This window comes from Vigna angularis, chromosome 6, assembly GCF_016808095.1.
Source record: "Vigna angularis cultivar LongXiaoDou No.4 chromosome 6, ASM1680809v1, whole genome shotgun sequence".
Classification (NCBI taxonomy): domain Eukaryota; kingdom Viridiplantae; phylum Streptophyta; class Magnoliopsida; order Fabales; family Fabaceae; genus Vigna; species Vigna angularis.
The window spans coordinates 4,915,822-4,939,022 of NC_068975.1; the positions used below are offsets into that span (position 1 = coordinate 4,915,822).

The 23,201-nt window shown below is 37.6% G+C and overlaps 1 protein-coding gene across 2 annotated transcripts; it reads right to left on the minus strand.

Annotated features, from left to right (window-relative positions):
• Positions 1-1,055: 1,055 nt before the first annotated feature.
• LOC108343151 (phosphatidylglycerophosphate phosphatase 1, chloroplastic/mitochondrial) lies at positions 1,056-12,246 on the minus strand. Of its 2 annotated transcripts, XM_052879016.1 has the most exons (7): positions 11,820-12,246; positions 11,340-11,754; positions 3,816-4,355; positions 3,635-3,712; positions 2,671-2,744; positions 2,467-2,574; positions 1,056-1,304 (listed from the first exon to the last, which is right to left on the minus strand). In XM_052879016.1, the coding sequence occupies exons 2-7, from the start codon at positions 11,623-11,625 to the stop codon at positions 1,182-1,184; spliced, it is 1,209 nt and encodes a 402-aa protein (XP_052734976.1). In that variant the 5' UTR covers positions 11,626-11,754; positions 11,820-12,246; the 3' UTR covers positions 1,056-1,181. The 2 variants fall into 2 exon arrangements, with proteins under 2 accessions (XP_052734976.1, XP_017436734.1); XM_017581245.2 differs by having other exon boundaries at positions 11,340-12,246.
• Between the last annotated feature and the right edge of the window lie 10,955 nt (positions 12,247-23,201).

The window sequence follows — 23,201 nt, forward strand, 5'->3', positions numbered from 1 at the left end:
TGAATTTGTCATCAATTATCATATGATTATCATTTATTTAATTTCCAAATAAATATGAATCAATTAAGTATATATCAACCATTCACTAATTTCCTTACCCATTTCATGCATATATGTGTGAAATTTTATTCTTCTATCCCTTTAATTAACTAAAGTGACAAGAATTCTTGATTAGAGAATAGAATAGAATTATTAACAAACATTCTAAAGTAATCCTAAGAATAGAAATCAAAATTAAAGAATATATATTACTCTGCTTGAGATAAATTGAAAAGCAATACTTTAATTACATACTCGGAATTGACTATAAATTTACAAGAGAAACAAACTAAAATGATTTATCCCTCCATACGATAAGTAGTAAAAGACATTAGAAATAAGAAAATAAAACATGGTCAGATGAGTGAGTGATTCAGTAGTAAAACATTATATTATTATACTATCTTGGTAAAAGATATTAATATAAAATTTTTAGTTAATATTACATTAAAAAGAACTAGCTTACCACTTTTAAAATGATTTAAATTGAATATCATATACTTACTGAAAGAATGAATAATTAACCTTTAAAAGTATTCACCATTGTTATTTCAGTCTCAGATGATAATATAAGAAAACAAAAGTTTTAGAAAAGGTCCTCCTATGTGCAATTCAAGAATCTATCATTCGATTTAGTCTAAAACTAAAACAATTATGCAATTTAATAATAATATCTCTTAGAATTAAAATTAGAATAAATAATTAAGTTGAAAAATATAAAAACAGAATATGTCTATTTTCAAAATCTACGACAATAGTAGCCGCTGCTCTATAGGAGGCTACAATGTAACCGTAATAAACAATGAAAATTGTTAAAAGTTACAAAATTCTTGTTTATAATTTGTCTCCCGATGTTGTAGGCACAAAAAATAAATAACGTGTTTGTAAATGATTATTTAAAAAAATGTTTATTTTATTTCAGAAAAAAAATATTAAGAAAAAACGGTTAAAAAATATTATTATTTAAATTAAGTTATTCAAACACGCTTTTAACAGAGGAGATAAATTAGCATATATAAGACAGGTGGGGAATATGTTTACCATTTGGTAAAATAAAGAAAAATTATTGTTTAAAAAATATTGACATGTACGATTACTCAAGGTACTAAGATGGTAAAAAAAATTAGGGCAGTGTTTAGGGATTAGTCTTGTGAAGGATATGGCTCTCTGACACATTGCTTTGAATCTGGCAATAACCTCTGGTCAAGTGGCTTCAACCCTCTTCCGGACCAGTACCTTACAAATGAACTTTCTAGCTTCCTCACCTATCAACACAATTATTAAGGCATGTTATTTTGTTTTCCAAATTGATTCATATTGATAAAACATAAGAAATTAATTAATATTCATGAATAAAATTTGTGTAATGATTAGCCAGCATTGTCAAACAGATTTCACACACCCAGCAAGGATTCCAATGGTATTAAAACATAAAAGCTTATCAGAAAGCAGATAACATACAAGTAACTACAAGTTGATTAGGCCAAAGATCATAACAGATATAGATCTCAAAGAATAAGAGAGGAGTTTCATAGAAATAAGTAACATATTGTGTAATTGATTTGAGTATTGACGACAGATAATTAATAGTGGTTAAGTGCTTTCTTTATGGAGCTTATTTCTCTATCACACAAGTTACTTTCAGCATGCTACATAAAAGATCTATTGGGACTTTTAACATCAATACAACTGACTAAGAGATGAGCTTTAAACTTAACTCAATCCTACAAAATCGGTTTGTAAGGTGAGATTTGTATCCATTTATATACTATAAATTAGTCTTATCTCTAGTCGATGTAGGACTTTCAACATATCCCTTCACGCTGAAGCATATACATCTCAAGCGTAAGAGTAGACATTAATGAATTGTCCAATAACAACCGAATAAGAGATGAAACAATAAGTCCAACAAACAATAAATATCGTTTGGATAGACTCTAACATAGCTCTGATACCATGTTAAGAAGTAAACTTTAAGTCTAATTCAACCCTACAAAATCAGCTTGTAAAGTAAGCCTTATACCTACTTATATACTATAAATTAACCTTATATCTAGTCGATGTAAAACTTCCAACACAACACACAGGAGAAAGAATCTGTAAAGCCATGTACAATGAATTTCCCATTGGCACAAAGAATCATACCCCATAGATAATATCACACAAGAAGCTTTTCTGCGTATTTACTACACCAATGCTTTGGATGAAGATGAGTCATTATGCAATTTTTGGTGAAAATATATTTTCTCATTTTACGGGAGCGTTTAAGCTTGAAGATTTTATCCATGCTATATTCTCTTTCGTTATAGGATCTGTCAAACAGAACTTCTCATTCTCTTCCATTAATGAAAAATTATTTCCACTTATCAAGAAAAATTAATAAGAACAAACAATTCTCGCACCCAAAATGTAAAACGAAAAACATACCTGCTTAACAATGAATGGCTCCTCAGCAAGACTCAATGGCTCTGTCAAAATAGTCAGAAACCCGTTCCGATTGCCATAAACAATGTCAGTGAGTGGCCGATCACCCACCTGCCACACATATTATGATTTAACTTTTACATAATTCTGAATTAAACTACAAAAAAGTAGCCGATAGAAGATGAACACTGCAGAATTCTTATATACCATAATTAATCGCGAAGCATCACAACCAAAATGCTTTTCAATTTCTTCAGCTGTACCTGCTGGCTTCTTCACCCCTGAAGCATTTGTACACATATCAACATAACTACTATAGCCATTGTTAGGTTTCTTGGTGACAAGAAACGTAAATTCTATCTCAAAATAAACAATCACAAACAGAGACAAGAAACCTCACTGTGAGGCAACAATTTATTGAATGAAAAATACAGAAAACATTCAACAACATCCAAGGAAAAACATTCCTTTCTACACAGGACAGTCCTTGTTTAGAAATAAAACACCCAACAACCACAACCAGAACACCCCCCTCCTTAAATGACAAAAACTGCCTAACTAATAGTTAAAACTTCCCCTAACTCCTGTTTAAACACCTCCTAACTACCCCTAACCACTTCATACTAACTTCTATGTTTTATTTTTTCCAAACTATCTAAAAACTGTCTACAAACTGTCTACAAACTGTCTAATACATTACATATCCTATCATTATTACATATCCTATCATTACTCGCCGTTGTAAAACAACCTTGTTCTCAAGGTTTGTAATCTAAAAACTGGTCCTTAATCATTGCGACAACTTCCCATGTGACTGCCTCAAGGCTTCCTTTTGGCCATTGGATTAATCCTTGAATTTGCAAAGATCAAACTTTGACAACATAATCTTTTGCAAAAAGATGCTTAATAAATAGTCTGACTCGACTTCCCCTACTACTGTTTAAACTCCTCTTAACTACCCCTAACCACTTCATACTAACTTTTATGTTTTATTTTTGCCAAACTATCTAAAAACTGTCTAATACATTACATATCCTATTAGTCATTTATCCCAAGGGAATGATGATACACACTCCCAACATTTTAAACAGAGCAGGGAGACCATGTATTTTCAAGTTCCAAGACAAAGAAATATTGTAGAAAATGCTCTAAAATAAACGGCAAAACTCACTATGTGTGATGACTTTAATTCCAATTGCACTTTCAAGTATCCTAGCTTTTGAACCATCATGGTCATATTGATGCAGTCCTGATTCACAACAATAAAACAGCACAAAACAATTTAGGTGACATAGTGAACAACTAGAAGCATAAATTTAACAACAATTCAAATTGCTTCAAGCTAGAATTACCGGCAGAATTACTAAACACAGCAATAGCATCACCAAACTCCAATTTACAACACTCCAAAGAACACTCAAGTGGAGGCCAGGGCTTCAAAGAGTAAGGCACTGTAATAGTATTATCTTTGTCAAAGACAACCCCCTTAAATCCCTTTCTGCGCAGCTCAGCCCAATCAACATACCTTATATCAGGAACAGAAATATGGGGCATCGCCAATTTTGGGTCTTTTAAGATCACCATAGTTGAACATAGAATGCCCTCCCAGTTGATTCTTTGGCTAAGTGCTGCTTTCACATCTATCCACCACATGTTTGTGAAAAGTCTGGCCTTGTTATTTTCCTTGAGTTCTCCTTGTTTCTCTACTTGGTGTTGATAGTAGCTTCTTGTTCTTGGATTTTGATTATTGGTGTCTTCTGTGTCACTGTCAGGGAAGAACTGCAGAAATAGTATGTGCTTGCAGTTTTGATTTAAATTAGAATTGTGTCTCGAACGGTTATTACTTTCTTGCCGTTTGCTGCAGTTCTGGATCTGAGGAAGACTTAAGCTACCTGCATTGGAAAGTGAGAGTGGTGAGTTTGTTAGGTTTCTGCATAAGAGACCTAACTATTCTTGCAACACCCACTCACGCCAACGCCAATAAACAAGAGAAAACAAAGGAAATGTGTATAAACTCTGTAATCGTATGTATTCACTGTAACTGTAAAACGAAAACAATGACAACTCGGGAGCCTAATCCCCCTCAACAAGGTCCACGACCTGTTTACAAAACGTAAGAAAATGACTGGCTACCTCAACAGAAATGAAGAATGTTTATTTATACTTTCTCTCTCCCCCTAACCAACTTTCCCGCTCTTTATATTCCTCCTACCGTTCGGTATTAGTGTAGATACCGTTCGGTCCGTCACTCCTTCCTCCCACCGTTCGGAATTAGTGTAGATACCGTTTGGTCCTTCACTCCTTCCTCCCACCTTTCGGTATTAATGTAGATACCGTTCGGTCCTTCACTCCTTCCTCCCACCGTTCGGTATTAATGTAGATACCGTTCGGTCCTTCACTCCTTCCTCCCACCGTTCGGTCCCTTACCGTTCGGTACTCTTCTTTTTCCTCCTTTCATAAACTTTCCACTTCCTAACATTACCCTCCCCTTGTAAATCAACCTTGTCCCCAAGGTTGAACTCAGGAAATTGCTCCTGTATGGTTGCCCGATCTTCCCAGGTAGCTCCATCCACCCCTCCTTCATTCCATTCGATCAGCACTTGCTCTCTTACCTCCTCCTCTTGCTGCTGCCGCCTTCTGTTCAAAACCCGTATGGGCCAGCAAGTAGGACCCTCCATATGTAGGTTGGCTGGGAGCTCCTTCTCGACACTCTTTGCTCCGACTGCTAACTTTAGCTGTGATGCGTGGAATACGGGATGTATTCTCGCTGTATCAGGTAACAATAATCTAAAGCCACCGCCCCCACCTGTTGCACCACTTGGAAGGGCCCATAGTACCTAGCAGTCAGTTTTGGGTGGATCCTAGCTGGCATGGACGACTGTTTATAGGATCTAATCTTCAAATAGACCCAATCACCTACTTTAATCGTCACTGGCTTCTTGCTGCGATTCGCCTGTTTCATCATTAAATCTTGAGCCCTTGTCAAATGGAACTTAAGTTGCTGGAGTGCCTCATCCTTGGTTTGTAATTCTTGTGTCATCGCCTCCACCAACGTCTCTCCTGGTACAAACCTAGTCAGGGTTGGGGGTGCTCGTCCATAAACCGACTCAAAGGGTGTACATTTTGCTGCTCCCTGATAGCTTGTGTTGTACCAATATTCGGCCCAAGGAAGTATGGTACTCCAGCCTTTGGGCTGCTCCGAACAGAAACACCTCAAGTAACCCTCCAATACTCGATTCAACACCTCTGTCTAACCGTCCGTCTCCGGATGATATGTAGTGCTCATCTGGAGCTTTGTTCCATGTAGCTTAAACAACTCCTTCCAGAACAAACTCAAAAATAGGGGGTCCCGATCACTCACTATCGACTTGGGCACCCCGTGCAACTTCACTACTTCTTTCGCAAACGCTTCTGCCATGGTGCGAGCTGTATAAAGGTGCTTCAAGGAAATGAAGTGCCCGTACTTGCTAAGTCGGTCAACCACCACCAAGACGGCATCATAACCCCTAGATTTTGGGAGTCTTACAATGAAATCCATGTTGATATCCTCCCAGATTGCTTGGGGAATGGGCAGGGGCTGTAGTAACCCCTGTGATGAAGCTGCTAAGTATTTATGTTGCTGGCACACCACACACTGAGCCACATATTCTGTCACAGTTCTTTTCATCCCCTTCCAGTATAAAGATTGTGCCACTCTCCGGTAAGTTCTGTACACCCCAGAGTGACCCCCTGTGGTTGATGCATGTAACTCAGCTAGGATCCTAGGAATCCATTTAGATGTAGCAGACAACACCAGTCTACCTCGATAGTGTAACCTGCCATTTTCTAAAGTAAACTCTAGATGCACTTCAGGATCCTTCGATATATCTTCGATAATCTTCTTAAGCTCTTTGTCCTCCTCAACTTCATCCAATACCTCCTGGAAATCTCTCCAATAGGGTCTAGTTATTATCCTCAATTCTCTTTCCCCTTCCTCCAAGCTTTCAGCCACCCTTTCTTTCTCCTCCATCGCCTCCATCCCTTTCCTGGATAATGCATCCGCCACTTTGTTCATAGCTCCCGATTTGTATATGATGTCAAAATCATAGCCCAATAATTTGGCAATCCAATTTTGTTGATTTTGGGTGGTTATCCTCTGCTCCAGCAGGTACCTCAAGCTCCTTTGATATGTATGCACCACAAACTTCTGACCTAGTAGGTAAGGACGCCAATGCTGGATGGCCATCACTAAGGCCATGAGCTCCTTCTCATAAATGGATTTGCTCAATGTCCCTTCAGACAAAGCTTTATTTAAGAAGGCTATTGGTCACCGGTTCTGTGTCAAGACTACCCCAACCCCGACTCCGGACGCGTCGCACTCAACATGAAAAGGCTACGTGAAATCGAGTAATGCCAACACAGGGGCAGTAGTCATTGCTGCCTTTAACTTCTCCATTGCCTCCCTTGCCACATCTGTCCACACAAAATTACCCTTCTTCAGCAAATCTGTAAGTGGGCGCGCAATCTTACCATAATCTCTCACAAATCTCCTATAATATCCAGTTAAACCCAAGAATCCCCTTAGAGCTTTGATCGTTTTTGGCTCCTCCCATCCTAAGACTGCTTCCACCTTCTCCCGATCCATCTCTACCCTTTTCTCAGATATTAGATGGCCTAAGTACCGGATATGAGTTCTTCCAAACTCACATTTTTTATGGTTGGCGACCCATCATTGCTGCATCAATATATTCAACACACATCCCACATGCTCCAAATGATCTCTCCAAGACTTACTATATACCAGAATATCGTCGAAGAATACCGGAACAAACTGCCTCAAGTGCTGTTTCAACAAGGCATTCATTGCACTTTGGAACGTGGTTGGGGCATTGGTGAGCCCAAATGGCATCACCAAGAACTCGTAATGCCCTTGGTGCGTCCTAAACGTTGTTTTCTGGATGTCCTCCTCATCCATTATGATTTGGTGGTAGCCGGCTTTGAGATTTATCTTGGAGAAATATTTTTCCCCTCTCAGCTCATCAAGCAATTCTTCTATCACAGGAATGGGGAACTTATCTGGTATAGTCGCCCTATTGAGAGCTCTATAATCTATGCAGAATCGCCAACTTCCATCTTTCTTCTTGACAAGGATGACTGGGCTAGAATATGGGCTAGTGCTGGGCCGAATAATCCCCATCCTCAACATTTCCTCCACCTGCTTTTCTATCTCCCCTTTCAACAAGTGGGGGTACTTGTAGGGCCGAACGTTAATGGGGTCGGTCCTCTCCTTCAAAACGATTCTATGCTCCATCTCACGTTCTGGTGGTAAGCCTTGGGGCTCCTGGAATACCAGCTGATACCATACCAGCACCTCCTCCAGCTCTTCCTGTTGTCTCACTGTCAACTGTTGCTACTGTCTCACTGTCAACTCTTGCTTCTTTCCCTATTACCTCCATCTGTTTTAAACCCCACATCAAAGTTATTGTCTCTATCTCAGTCATCTTGAGCAGTGCTTCCAGTGCTATCACTTCCCAAGCTAGGGTCGGGTCTCCTCGGACTGTGACCTCCTTTCCTCCTTGTTTGAAAGACATGGTTAGCTCGCCCCAATTTGTCACAACCTCTCCCAACTTAGCTAGCCAATCCATACCCAAAATTAGGTCTACACCCCCTAATTCAAACACATAATACTGCTCTGTGATCTCTACTTCTCCCATCTGTAACACTACTCCCTTGCAACATCCTAAAGTTTTCTTCCTCTGTCCATCCCCCAAACAAACTGAGTAAATTCGGTCGTCATCTACCTTCAATCTCAGCTCCTCTACCAACACTTTAGATACAAAGTTGTGGCTAGTGCCACTGTCAACCAAGACCAGCACCGCCCTTCCTCCTATACTTCCTTGGAGTTTCATGGTTCTCGGCTGAGTCAACCCTCTTGCAGAGAAAGATGATAATTTCAGTTGTCTTTGATCCAATTCGACCTCTGTTTCTCTAGGTTCGTCTTGCTCGTCCTCCACCAAAATTGTCACCCTCAAACTTCGTTCTGGACAATGGTGACCAAGGCTAAACTGTCCTCCGCATCTGAAACAATGACCTTCTTCCCTCCGCTTAAGGTACTCGTGATATGGCAGGTTTCGCATTCCCCTGCTTTTGACATCGTTCTCGGTGGTACTCGCACCCCTCACCATATAATCCCCTGGGTTGCCTTCTCTCTTTACAGATCCTACGCTCTCCGTGTTCCCCATTCGCCCCGCCTGGCTGCAATTTGGTTCGACTCGGGTGACTGCCCCCAACATTCGTCCCCCCGATATGGATTGTCGATTCGCTCCTCTATCCTAGTTCTTCGCCCCTCCCAGGCTGTCCTCCACATCTCTCGCGATTCGCATCGCCGTCAGCAAATCTTGAGGATCGTGCGGCCTTACGTGACACCGCACATTGTCTTGAAGTCCCGCGAGAAAATACCCCAAGAGCTGTTCGTCTGTCACCCCATTAGTTTGCCCTACCAAGATTTCAAAATCTTGGACGTACTCCTCAACCGTACTTGTCTAACGATTCGCTGCCAGTCTCTCAAAAATTGATCCTCAATTCCTTTCCCTAAATCTTATGATCATTGCTCCCTTCAATCCTTCCCAGGTGCGATTCCTTGCTTTTTCCCTCCAAAAACGAAACCAATAACCAGCGTTTCCTTCCATGCTAACATAGGCTAGCCTGACCTTCTCTTCCTCCATCACTCCCTGTAACTCGAAAAAACGTTCCGCTCTATTGATCCAATTCAATGGATCCCCCCTTCGAATACGGGAAGCTCCACCTTCTTTCTCCAATTAAATTGTCCCTCCGGTGGTCGTTCAGTCTCTCGCTCACCATTCTCCTCCTCTCGCTGTCCCCTCCGGTTGTCGTTGACAGATGCCTGACTACCATCCGATGCGCCCTCGTGATCGCGATTACGGCCTCCCAACATACGAATGACTTCTTGAAGATCTTGGCGGATGGCCGCCGTATCTTGTCTCAATGACGCTGTTTCGACCTTCAATCCATCTATAGCAACCTCCACCGCGTCTAGCCGACTCTCTACCACGTTCAAGCGTCCCTCATTTCTTCCCTCCATCTCTCGAATTTGTTAGGTTTCTACGTAAGAGACCTAACTATTCTCGCAACACCCACTCACGCCAACGCTAATGAACAAGAGAAAACAAAGGAAATGTGTATAAACTTTGTAATCGTGTGCATTCACTGTAACTACTCGGGAGCCTAATCCCCCTCAACAAGGTCCACGACCTGTTTACAAAACGTAAGAAAATGACTAGTTGCCTCAACAGAAATGAAGAATGTTTATTTATACTTTCTCTCTCCCCCTAACCAACTTTCCTGCTCTTTATATTCCTCCTACCATTCGGTATTAGTGTAGATACCGTTCGGTCCATCACTCCTTCCTCCCACCGTTCGGTATTAGTGTAGATACCGTTCGGTTCTTCACTCCTTCCTCCCACCGTTCGGTTCTTCATTCCTTCCTCCCACCGTTCGGTATTAATGTAGATACCGTTCGGTCCTTCACTCCTTCCTCCCACCGTTCGGTCTCTTACCGTTCGGTACTCTTCTTTTTCCTCCTTTCCTAAACTTTCCACTTCCTAACAGAGTTTCTCTCTTGTTGGGCATGATGATGGACGTTTAGATGGCTGGGAATGCGGTACCAGAAACTTGGAAGCCTAGCAACGGCAGTACTTGACAGCATTATGGACCTTCTGGTCATAACTATTCTAATCTATTGTTGGACCTTGTGGGCTTCTTACCGTAAACCCCACAAACTCCTATTTTTTATTACGCTCTATTGAAATATTGAGTTAAACCATTTATTTCTTATCTAATGCTTAACTACCTCTTGAAAACTGTGATCAAAGAGGAAGCAAAGATAGTAATATTGACTACAAGACAACCTAAGAGTTTCTATGTGACAAAAGATTGGTGGACTATCTCTTAGCCTTCAAGCAGTTATGGAAGCTTAGAACATTCATGCATTAAACTAGAACCAGAGTATAAAGAATGAGTGTTCAACAAGACCCAAGCTAGCACTGACTTGGAGAAAAAAAAAATGTAGATTATTTTATTCTACAAGTCACATATTAGGTGTCTTTGATCTAACACACAAAGCGACAAAAGCAACAGATGTAAATCAAAGGATTAAAGCTGGGTGGATGAAATCAAGGGATGGTTTGGGTGTTATTAGAGATATGGAAAGATGCTTCTAAAGCTAAAGAAAAAATTTTACTCCATAAGACAAGTGACAATGCTACTCTCTCCAGAGTCAAAAAAACTAAATCAAACAAATAGAAAACCCTGTCAAACAAATAAAATTAAGGCCCAATGTCCTTTATGCAAATCTCCTATTTCCTATGGAAATCTCAAAGTTATTCTGGCAAGGAATTCCCAATTTTTCACTAGGATTATCAATCATCCATATGAAGGGTGTTACCATTACAACATTATTTTTTAAAGTTCTATTACTCCTCTAATAGTGAAGAACCGTAAGAAACGTAAAGGAATCCCAGGATGAAATTCTAACAGAAATTTCTTTGTTCCATGTTGAAGCCTTTAGAAATTAGTAACAGGTGCTCAGCAGTCATCAAGGGTAGGTTTGTGCATGCTGCATCCCAGATTTGGTACATACTTCTAAAATATAGGCTAGTACAATTCCCCACCACCCCTCTACCTAAAAAGGGTTTATATCCATAAAAATAAAAACCAATTTTCCAAATTCAAGTACACTCTCCTATGATCCTATCTTCGTATTTCCAAGCACATCCTATGAAAGATTTTTAGTTATAGAAAGCAGAAAATTGTAGAGGGATTACTTTAAGGCTCTAGTTTGTAGAGAGGGTTTTATAGAAAAGGAAGATTTAACTGACCAACTGGTTCAAGAAGCCATCTTTCTGCAATATTGGCATTTGTTGTCGTTGTTGTTGGGGGTGCAGCCTCTGAGGCATGTACAACTCTAAGGTTCTGCTTTTCTTTTGCTTTGAATCCAGCACCAGCTTGTGGGTGCAACAGAAAGCACTTGGGCGAATGATGGTGGGTTACTGAACTGAAAGCAACTGAGGTAGGTTTGGAGTGAAGCAAAAGTGGTGAATTCCACCAAGTTTGAGACTTTGGAAATTTTGAAAGGGAGAGAGAAGGTACAAATATAGTTTCCATTTCAGCTATAATTGTTAGACAGTGAGAGAAAACTAGTTAGGTGATGTTTGCTCATATGGGTTGGCTCGGTGGTCCTGGTGATCAAAGATAAACCCGAGGCTATTGCTTCCTGCACCCGCTACTTTCTGCCTGCAACCCCCATCGAGTGTGTGAAATGTCAGAATCACCCTTATAAATTTTTAATCTAACCCTACCTCTTTCTCCTTTCTCCTTCCCCGCCGGCGCCGTTCAAGCCGTCATGAGCAACCGCTCAAGAATTCGTAAGGCGCGCCGGCAGCGAAAGCCACCACGATTTGAGGAGCAATCCCTGGCTCTCCGGTGATTTCGTGCTAAAAGTCGGCTTACGTGATCATTTTCTTCTTGATTTGAATGTTTGAGTTTGGAGAAAGAAGAAAGGTTGATGGGAGAAGGTGGAAGAGAATAGAAGGAGATGTTTGGTGGTGTGAGAGAGGTAGGAACGGTTATGATAAAAATGACGAAAGAGAGGGAGAACACGTATCTCTGGTTCTTGAACATCATCATCTTCCAACAGCCTGCAACAAAACACAGCGTCTTCTTCCATGGAGGACTCTGTTTTAAATAAAATTCAAGGGGGCAAAAGGGTAATAAAATCTTGTCGGGATGCGTATAGCACTTTGGGATGCAGAAATCAAAAGCCTAAATCTGAAAGGTTATATTGGTGTGACTAATTGAAAATAGGGGTGGTCAAACAATTTATTTCCCATCAAGAAATTTGGTGTTCTAAGGAATCTTTTTCTCCAATAAGATTGGGTAATAATAATAAAAATAAATAAATAACCCATGCACAGTATACTTAAATGTTATTATTAAATCAAAGATATTTATTATAAATTTATAATCAAGTCCAAACTTGAAAATCGTTATCTTCATGGCAGCTTATTTTCATACATTCCAATTTTGCACTTCCATAAAGCTGTGAAATGACCTACTTATCTTTGTCTTCTCTCCTTCGTTATAAATTAGATTTTGAATTTATTTTATATTTTAGATTCTATAAATTGAAATATTAGATATATAAAACTTACATTTTGCTGAGCACACTAAGAAGAAAAGAAAAGATAAAGTTTAGGGGGAGTATCAAAGATGCAAAGAAGATAAGAGTTTCTTTTATAATTGTATATGCTCATATGCTAATTTTTAACAAACTGAATGATAAAGTTTGACGTTTTTTAAGCAATATAATAGGATATACGTTTAAAAACTCTGCCTTGAAATTGTTCCGTCCATAACTGAAGTGTTTGTAATTTATTTTGGATCTATAATATAATAAATTAAGGATTATATCTTCTTTGTAACATCAGCACATTAGATAACTTATTGATGTGTATGATTCCATTCCTTTCAAAAATTTAAGTTAAAACAAATTGTTTAACGCTCTTCTCACGTATCTCAATATATCTTTTAACATGTTCAAATCTTTTATAGATATTTAAACTCATCAACGCTTTGAATCTCAAAGGAGTGATTAAAACAAACTAAAAAAATATCGAAACCACTGTTTTTACAATTAAAACTTTATTTCAATCAAGGTTTAAAGTCTCGGTTGGTCCTCATTTTTGTATGACTGTCTCAATTGGTCATATTTTTTGTAAAAATGAGTCAATTTTACCCTAACCGTTAAGTGCTCTTAAACAGTGTTAAATTTAGCTGATGTATTTATACTGATGTGCATTGTTTGATTAGATGAAATTTTTATTTAAATTAAAAAATTATGACGTGACAAAATTGAATTGATTTATATTAAAATAATATCTCAAGACCCAAAACCGCTGTCAGAAATGCTGAGATGAATGTAGTTGCAAAGATTGTGCCATAGCAACCCTCTGCCTTGCACATTGCAAACCAATATGTTCGTAGTGTAAACGCCAAAATTGACACTCCAAAGACATTTGGAAAGTTTACTGATTTGAAATCCGTAATGTGGGAAAATGGTGCTTTGAGGAACCCCAATAACCTAAAATCTTCCACTGAAAGGAAATTAGCTTCTTTGGATCTTAAATTAGGTTCAACTTTGGATAAGAAACATTCCATCTCTCAAGTGCAGAGTCAGAATGATTTCTTTAATCTCATTAAGAAGAAAACATTGATGAACTCTTCTTCAGTTCTTCCAGATTCGGAGGGAAATAGTTAACGAATATGCGGAGGCGGCTGTCGAGCTTGGGCGACAATCGGTAGTGTTGGAACGGGAAGTAGAGGAAGGCGAAGAAGGGTTAGGGTTAGAGCACGTGTAGGAAGGGAACGACACGTGGTGCGTCGCGGTTAGGGACAATCAGGTGTTGCGCTTGGACATGGATAGCATGAGGACGCGGGTTCATCAACTGGAACGCGAGTGTTCCTTGATGAAGAGAGTAATCGCCAAGTTTGATAAGTTCGACGAAAGCGATGGCCGTGGCGGCGGTTGGAGGGCGTCGCTGGGGCGGAAGTTTGTATGTCTGTGTTGGTTAGGAAGTTGTTTCCTTTTTCATTAGATTTTGTTGGTCGAAAAATTGGAGATACCAGGGGCTGATTATGGTAGTTTATTGAAAATAATTTTCCAGGAAAAAGAAAAATTGCAACGATGACCTTTTGTGTTGATGCAAAAAGGAAAAAGAAACCTGACGACGACGTTTTTTAGTTTGAGAGGGATATAGGGTGTGTGTTTGGGGAGTGAAGGTTTAAGGGGGGAGTGGGAAGGAAGGAGCTTAGGCAGAGCGGAAGAGATGAAAGATGATCAGTGGTTGGAGAGAAGAAGAAGCACCACTGCCACGTGTGATGATTCTAAAACATATCACTCATTCAAATTTAATGGAAAATGCCATGTCATAAAAAAATACATACAGCTCAGCTCAAGTTAACAGCGTTTAAGACAACTTAACGGTTAGGGTAAAATTGACTCATTTTTACAAAAAATATGACCTAATTGAAACAGTTGCAAAAATGAGGACTCAACTGAGATTACCATACAAAAATGAGGACCAACCGAGGGTTTAAACCTTCAAACAACATATAATTGAAGACTATATCAATATAACTCTCTCATCAACTCTAAATCCCCTCTCTCTTCTCTTATAAGTATGTATCAACATCTAAGGGATTGTCTGCTTTCTTATAACATACACCATCAGCACAGTCAAATACAAATATAAACAAACCGAAAGGTAATCTAGTATTCACATTACAAAGCATGTGGATTAATAAAGACTACAATATATTTATCGAATCATGGATCAAAACATTTTATGCATGTTCAAAAATAGCCACTAGTTATCTTGAGTTATCACCAATCCCACTCATACAAAGTCATCAATCAACTTACTCACACCACCGAGCTACCATTCTTGCTCACACAGAGCTACCAAGTCTCTTGCTCACAGAAAGTTATAGTATTACCATATGATAGACAAGACAACATTATACGATCTTGTTTAACATCTAACATGGTACAAATGTGTTAAACCAATAAACAAATAAAAGTAATTTAACCTTGTACTACATGAAAATCAATAAATACTAATTTTATGTTGTAGGAAATGTCCACTACTTCTATTTGTCAAAAAGATTTGTTAGTTGATGGCTCGCTCCAAGAGGCTTGGATAGCCATTCTTCATGGTATAGTGAGGCAGGGATTGGAATCCATGAATCAAGAAGTAGAGGTGCAGCGGAATAATGAAGTTGTATGGTGAAAATGGAATCCACTAATAATGATTTGAGTTTACAAGAATACAATGAAAACACTCAATTGCACTCCTCACACCACTCAAACGAGAAATAGCAATTACAAAGAGAGGAATCTCTCACTCTCAAAAACCCAAGAGATGAATCACTCAATCCCTTTACAACACACAAGAGTAATCTCAGCTCTCACCCCTGGCTATCCTTGCATAGGTAGCCAAACACATATTGATGAAGAAACCTGATCAAAAGAGACTCTCCAAAGTGCAAATATATCAGAAAGTTGAAGTCAAAAGTAGTCTTGAAGTAAATCTTGATGTGTAATCACCAAATGAAGCTTAGATTCTCCAAGAACGTTTCTTGAGATCACCTGTAATCAAAACTCAACAAATTTATTAGTATTTGAAAATTAGAATGTTATAGAAACAGGTCTCAAGTCACACACACACACAAACACACACACACACACACACACACACACACACACACACACATATATATATATATATATATATATATATATATATATATATATATATATATATATATATATATATATATATATATATGATTTCCTAATCTTTTTGTAGTTTAATCGATTATGTTATGTGCATAATCGTTTATGCTTTTGTGTCTGTTTTAACTGATTATTACCCGTGTATAATCGATTATTTGACCCTTTAAGCCTATAACTGCCTTTTTCAACTAACCTAACAGATTAGGTTATTTGTATAATGGATTAGACCTTATGTTCTGTTTTAATCGATTATTGAACTTATATAACCGATTATATTGACACTTAGGCTTATTAGTCATCCATTTACCTTTCTTAACAAATTATGTTACTTATATAACATATTATACCTTTCTTTCTGTTTTAATCCATTATATAACATATATAATCGATTATATGCCCATAATATAGAATCTAAGAGTTCTGGCTTAATGTAATGGATTACACCACTTATCTAGTCGATTCATATTACCAGAAACTTGATATCTAATCTATTTTAGGCTTCATTTTCTAACCATGAATGGATTCAAACATCTAACACTAACAAGTTAAAGATATAAAACATTTGTTATGTCATTTTTTTGTGCAAGAATGATTAAAACCATTTATAATCATTTAAATATATTCATCATCAAAAACTAAAATGTATAGGGACTATCTTCCCATATCAACATTTATGAAGGGTTATTCCTCCTTCTTCCCTTTGAGTTATGTAAGAGTGTCCAAAGGGTACCTTTTTTGTGTGCTTTAACCTATATATTATATTAAAACCACTACGGGAGTAGGATTATGACCATAAATTATTATTTTTATTGTAATGTATGTATTAATTAATAGGTTTCTATTGGCTAGTAGTGGGTTTGAAGTTCCTGATGAGTATTAATGGGCTAGGTAGGCCTACTTGGGCTTTTTTGTCATCTTAGCACTAGATTTTGGAGTTAAACATTTAGCTTTGTGTATATATATATATATATATATATATATATATATATATATATATATATATATATATATATATATATATATATATATACCATGTGCCTGGGTGGTTATTACATGTAATGAAACTATGTAATGATTTGTGTTATAACATAAAACTATGTCTTTCCTTGTATTGTGATCGGTTGTGTGAGCTTTTTGTACTACGTTACGATAAGGATGTTAGGTCTCGAGTAGAGACAGAGATTCGAGTGTCACCCTTCCTCCTACGCGAGGACTCAAGAGGGTTGGATGTCTTGTCCAAAGGCTTCGGCTTGTGCTAAGTATAGTGCACTGATGCGCATAGTATCGATGTTTTTACTCGTTAGTCCTTTAGAAGTCAGGGATATAGGTTTGAAGTTGTGATGGGAGATGACTTGAATTGCCTGGTTGTGAGAACAGGATATGATGACACGATACAAGGAAGTGACATTGGTTTATGAACGAATAGACTATGATGTTAAGTTTGTGACAAAATATGATTTCATGGTTATTTTATTCTGTGATTAACATGAATACATTATGTTATATGTTATGTTATTTCTAGTTGCTCACCCTTGCGTGTTTGTGGTTATTATTTCCACCTACGATGATCGTACTTGTACGGGAGTAGATGGTGTTGTAGATAAGACCGGTTCAAAGTAGTTGACGAGAGTTGAAAAGTTTAAGTTCAGGAATTATAAAGTATTTTCATTGATGGCTTGAGCACAAAAACACACTTTTCACCCCTTGGGGGTAGATTTGGGGATCTGACAGCTCTCATCTTCTCTTTCTAGGGTTCTTCTATCTCTTTCATTCCATTATTCATCTAGTTTCACCATGCTAATGGTGAACTAAATTCTATTTGTTGTTGGGGAATGATTTAAACCTTTGTAAACTCTTATGTATTGAATTGATTCTTAATTATATATGCTTATTTCATTAATTGTTAGGGTAATTCTTCTTCACTCAATGCTTGCTTTGTTTAACTCATTCATTAGCATGATGTATGATTTGCATGAGTACCGAAAGGTATCTTGTAAGATCCTTGAAAATATTTGTAAGTTAGATACTAGATAAAAAAAAAATTTGGAAAGGATAAGTGTTCTACGTAGCTTTGAGATCAGAATTCATCAAATTGCAAATAAAAAATTATTTTTGTAATAGTAAAATGAATAAAAAAATGAATAGTTAAAATGAATAGTAAAAAATGAATAGTAAATTTTTTTTGCTATAAATAGCCAAGGGGGGGAGGCTGAAAATTTACACCAAAGAACTTAGAAAATTTTTTAGAGAAGAGAGTTGGAAGAATTTCTAATTGCAAAGGGGATATTCTGGAAGTTTTCAGAGAGCGAGGAGATTAAGTATGTAATAGAGGTAAGGGGAGTTACATTTTTGTTTGGTATTATTTTGAGTCTTGTATATGTTGCTTTTGGTTGATCTTAAATCTTGAAAGTGAAGTATTTTGTTTCTGTATGATTTTTAAATTTTGGATGAGAAATGCGTCTGTGTTTATATCCAAGTGTGATAGTTTTAAATGTGATGTTGATTATGTTATGTCATATGTATGCTATTAATTGTTTATTTTTGTATTTTTGGATGGATTAGAAGTTGTCTAACCGGCTCTGCCAGATTCAACTTCTTGTTTCCCCATACTTTATATTCTTTTCCTTATTCGTTTTTATTTTTGGATGGATTAGAAGTTGTCTAACCGGCTCTGCCAGATTCAACTTCTTGTTTCCCCATACTGTATATTGTTTTCCTCATTCGTTTTTATTTTTGGAAGGATTAGAAGTTGTCTAATCGGCTCTGCCAGATTCAACTTCTTATTTCCCCAAACCTGTTATTATTCTTATTATTTAATTACATTGTATTCCTGGAAGGATGAGAAGTTGTCTAACCGGCTCTGCCAGATTCAACTTCTTGTTTCCCCAGAACTTTTATTGTTCTATTTAATTTTTATTACATCTTCTTGGAAGGATTAGAAGTTGTCTAACCGGCTCTGCCAGATTCAACTTCTTGTTTCCCCAAGAATTTTTATGTATTAAGATTATTTTAATGATTGTCAAACATTTGATTCTTCTACGATGACCATTTATAGTAATATTTTATTATTGTTATTTTATTTGTAATATATTTATCTTGTATGATTTCTGTGATGAATTTAATCTGTTTTGAATGAGTTTGTTGGCTGAAATTGATCTTGTTGGAAGGTCTGGAGTAAGGGTTCTGTAATAGCTTGTATATGGGTATTAAATAGATGTACAGATACTGTTTGAGGTTGTTGTGAGAGGAAGTAAAAATATTAAAATTAGGCATTTTAGATTTGGAGCATAAGAGAACAAGGTAGATAATTTAAATAAATAAATTGTTAATTATTGAGGGCCTCCCTTTGTTGGTAGGATAGAGGAACCTTAAAAACCTGAGTTGGCACATCCCTGATCATAGAGCAACCCTGGCCTGGTCCAGTCAGTTGTGACTAGTCATATGTGCTGGCGTCGAAGGTGAGTTTGATGCGTTCAGACATCTGGGTCCTCTCCGGTGACCAATTGGGGTAAAGAAAGATCTCTACTAAGATGAAAATAAAATAAAATAAGTTGATTGTAGATGCATAAAGTTATCATGGTAAAAACTTCATATATATTTTATTTATCGTTACATTGAACTCAAACTTTAATATGTAGTTGCTAAGATATGTTGAAGTGTTTTGGCTGATCTAAGATCTTTGATTAAAATACGTTGAGTTATACTCGTTATGGTCAAAATGAGTTTATAATATGAAGTATGATATCTGGCAATATGTTTAATTTATTGACACCAAAATAGGTTATTGACAAATTATGATTAGAGAATGAACATGATTGAGTTATGTGGATAAGAGGTTATGAATGGTTGATTTGATAAAATGTTGGAGTGGATAAGAGAGTATGAAATGTTGATTTGATGAAATGTTGGAGTGGATATAAGAAATCATTGCTTATGAAATGATGTTTACTACGGGGAGTAGTATGTTCGGTTTATACCATGAGAGCTTGATATGAGCAAAGTAACACCTGAGGTTTATGAAAGCAGGCAGAAAATGGTCTGACCATAAGGCTTTGACATAAATATATGGTTCATAAGTTTTATAGAAGCAGGCAGAGAGAGGTCTGACCATAAGGCTTCAGAAAGTAAGATATAGTATACAGGTGAGACTTAAGGAAGCAGGCAGAGAGCGGTCTGACCATAAGGCTTCGTGAGTAAGCATGGTACACTTGTAAAGTTTATGAAAATGAGGAAGATGATTTTGATAATGATGAATTAATGACATCGGGATAATGATATTTTATCAATTGCAGAAATACATGATTGAAATATTTTTATTACAAGTTTAATGATTTATATGATATGGTTGGCTTACCCTTATTTGTGTGTGCTATGATCATATAACTCATGTTATATGTGAATAGATAATGTTGCAGATGCGGTTGAAAAAGCTTAGAGATGAGGGAGATGCGGGGAAAAACTTTCAGGGATATTTTGTAAAAAGAATAGATTTGTATTGGAAAAATTATGTTGTGTAAAACTTATAAGTTGAAATTTCGAATTTATGTTAAGTGGTGAAGACTATATTGTTTGAAGTTTGTAAGTTTGGTATTGTACTTTTGGAGAATTGAAATAAAGTTTGATTGTTTATAGAAGATATCAAATTAATTTAGTCTCTACTATCAGTAATACCCTTTAAATATTAAGGTGTTACATATCTTACAATTCAGGTTCTGGAGAATTATTCCCAGAAGCAGTATTGCTCAGGAATGGGGGTATGAGTTCTGGTTGTCTTAAACTACTAATCGTAATGCAAAATTAATTGTTAGGGATGCAAGGAATTGTGACCTAGTTATTAAGGATAGACTTTCTTCCCTGAGAAATCAGGTTTTAAGTACTTTAGATAGTGACATTGACATTAATGAAGAAGTAGAATTCGTATATACATGAGAGAAAACTAGGTGAAATCTAACCCCAACAACATATTCATCTCATATTATCAACTTCATCCATCCATTCTAGTGTTTGGTCTCAATTGATCACATTGCATTTGCATTCAAAACCCCAAAAATTGTTCTTCTTAAGTCTTAATTAGTTAAGCAATTACACAACTGTTTAATGTCGTGAGTCCTTTGGGATACGATACTTGGTCTTACCATTTTATATTACTTGATACGATTCGGTACACTTGTTGGAGTCTTAACATTAGGTCGATAGCCGCCTTTTCCCTTTCCTCCTCAACGTTCTTCAAAACTTCTTCCAAGCGGCGGGATAACTCCTCGTTCGCCTTCAAATCAATTTCTTAGTCCTATCGAGTGGTACTCAATTCCTTAGCCATAACAGAACTGGTAGCCCCCACGACATAGGCCATACACAAAAAGAACCGAGTGTTTAGCTTATATGCCATGTACATGCCCTCCTCAATAGTCATTCCTTTAAAGGGCTTTTTCTCCTTGGAAGCTAGTTTGTACTGAATACCTTCAACAATTCGAAGGTTGGGGTCCAGCGAGTAAGGGCCCCTCGAGTACGCTCCTTTTTCCCCTTTTATGGGAGGACACAAATCTTTCTCGGGAAGCCTTCCTTTTCGTTTTGCTTTTGGGAGCAGAAATCTGTTCAGAGGCCTTAGGAGTTGAAGAGGAATCAGGCCTTGGAGCTATCCGCAAGGCAGCAAGAATCGTGCGAGATGGCATTGTAGGCTTAAGAACGGGCAGACGAGCAGGAGCGAAGGACGTCTCCTCCCTAGTCTTCTTGACTTCCTCCTTCCGTTAGGCCATCATCATGGAAAATGCACTAACTTTTCCCTTGTCGATTTCTAGGAGGAGATCTGCAACGTAAAACAAAATTTATATAAGTTACAAATGGCACCCAACGTAAAGTATTTTAAAAGGCTTACTGAACACTCTAGTACATAGAGTGTTGGAACCCAAGTAGCAATGAGCGTCCGGGAAGAGGTCCGACGGGTTAGCTGATCGAGCTAACTGATTGTTTCAAGCTCAACTGAAGTCATACTAAACTTGTCCCACGAGATTACTCTCTTGGGGTGCTCAGTCCAATAGAGAGGGAATTTGGGCTGACCAACGTCTGTAAAAAAGTGGGGCTGACCAGACTCCATTATTGCTACTTTGAAGAAGTTAGTCTTGAAATATTTGTATGATGTATTAAACAATGTACACAGTTGACGATCTTTCACGGACGTAAGCGAAATCCATAACTTATTCGGATGAGGCAACACCGAAGAAGAAGAGGAAGGAGGCAGGAGTAGGTGTGTAAGAGCAAGGGCAGTGCAGATAACAATAAAGGCATGCATAAAGGCCCACCCATTTGGGTGAAGCTATGTAGGTGTAAGAGCAAGGGCGGTGCACGAAAGACGCCTATATGAAATTCCAAGAAGGGAAGACAAATGCCCAAGTCACGAAACATGGTCGAGTAGACATACAAAAGACTCATCGGACGACCGCGCCTCGGACAACATTATTACCTGAAGAAAAATAAGCAGCATGATCGGTTGAAGGAGAGATGAGAGGGAAAGTTTGAAAATGACAGCGACTTATGAGTTCCAATCTTAAGTGTTCATCCTAGTCCAATCTAGTGGTAGAGGACAGTTTCATCTTCAACATAGGCACAAATCCCACGTATCCACGTGTCCCATGATCAGCGGTTACCCTTAATGGCAATTGCTAGAGTAACCGTGTTCTAATGTCGATGCCTTGAACGAGCAGGGCAAACAAGTTAGGCCACATGCGCAAACCCCATCGCAATTGATCAGTTGCTTGGGGCTTGGGGGCCCTGTGTACTACATGGTGTGTCGACCGGGAACACAGTCCGACGAATTACCAACCGATATGGGGCGTGGTTGATTGATGAAGACAACTGTTAAAGGTAGTTTAAGGCTAATTAATAGTATAACAACCATTAATGGATGGTAACAGGTACATTAACAATCAATAATGGTCAATTAATAGGTTTGATTACCATAAACTCTATAAATACAGGTTTGATGTCAAGGTAAAGACATTTTTTGACATAATTCAATTCATTAAGACCTTCTTGAGAAACATATCTGACTTGAGCGTCAGAGTGTCTTCTGCAGGTCAAACACCGATCGATTTGGAGAATACTCGTGGAGAGGCGTGAATGATCGTGATACGGAGCAAGCCAAGACAGGATGATCCTCCCTCGACCCTACATAACCAAAATAGGTTGATTTCACTACTTTTTAAAAATAGGATTCATCATTGGTTATCTAAAGATTATTGTTCAATTAATTATTGTCTTAGATTTTCAAATTAATCAATGTAAATTCTAAATTAATTTGTTAGCGTTCTCACTCGTAACCAAAGTACATTCTTAATTAAAAGCAAGAACTTTGTAGATTAATCATAATAAATTTAAGGCTTAATATCTTATT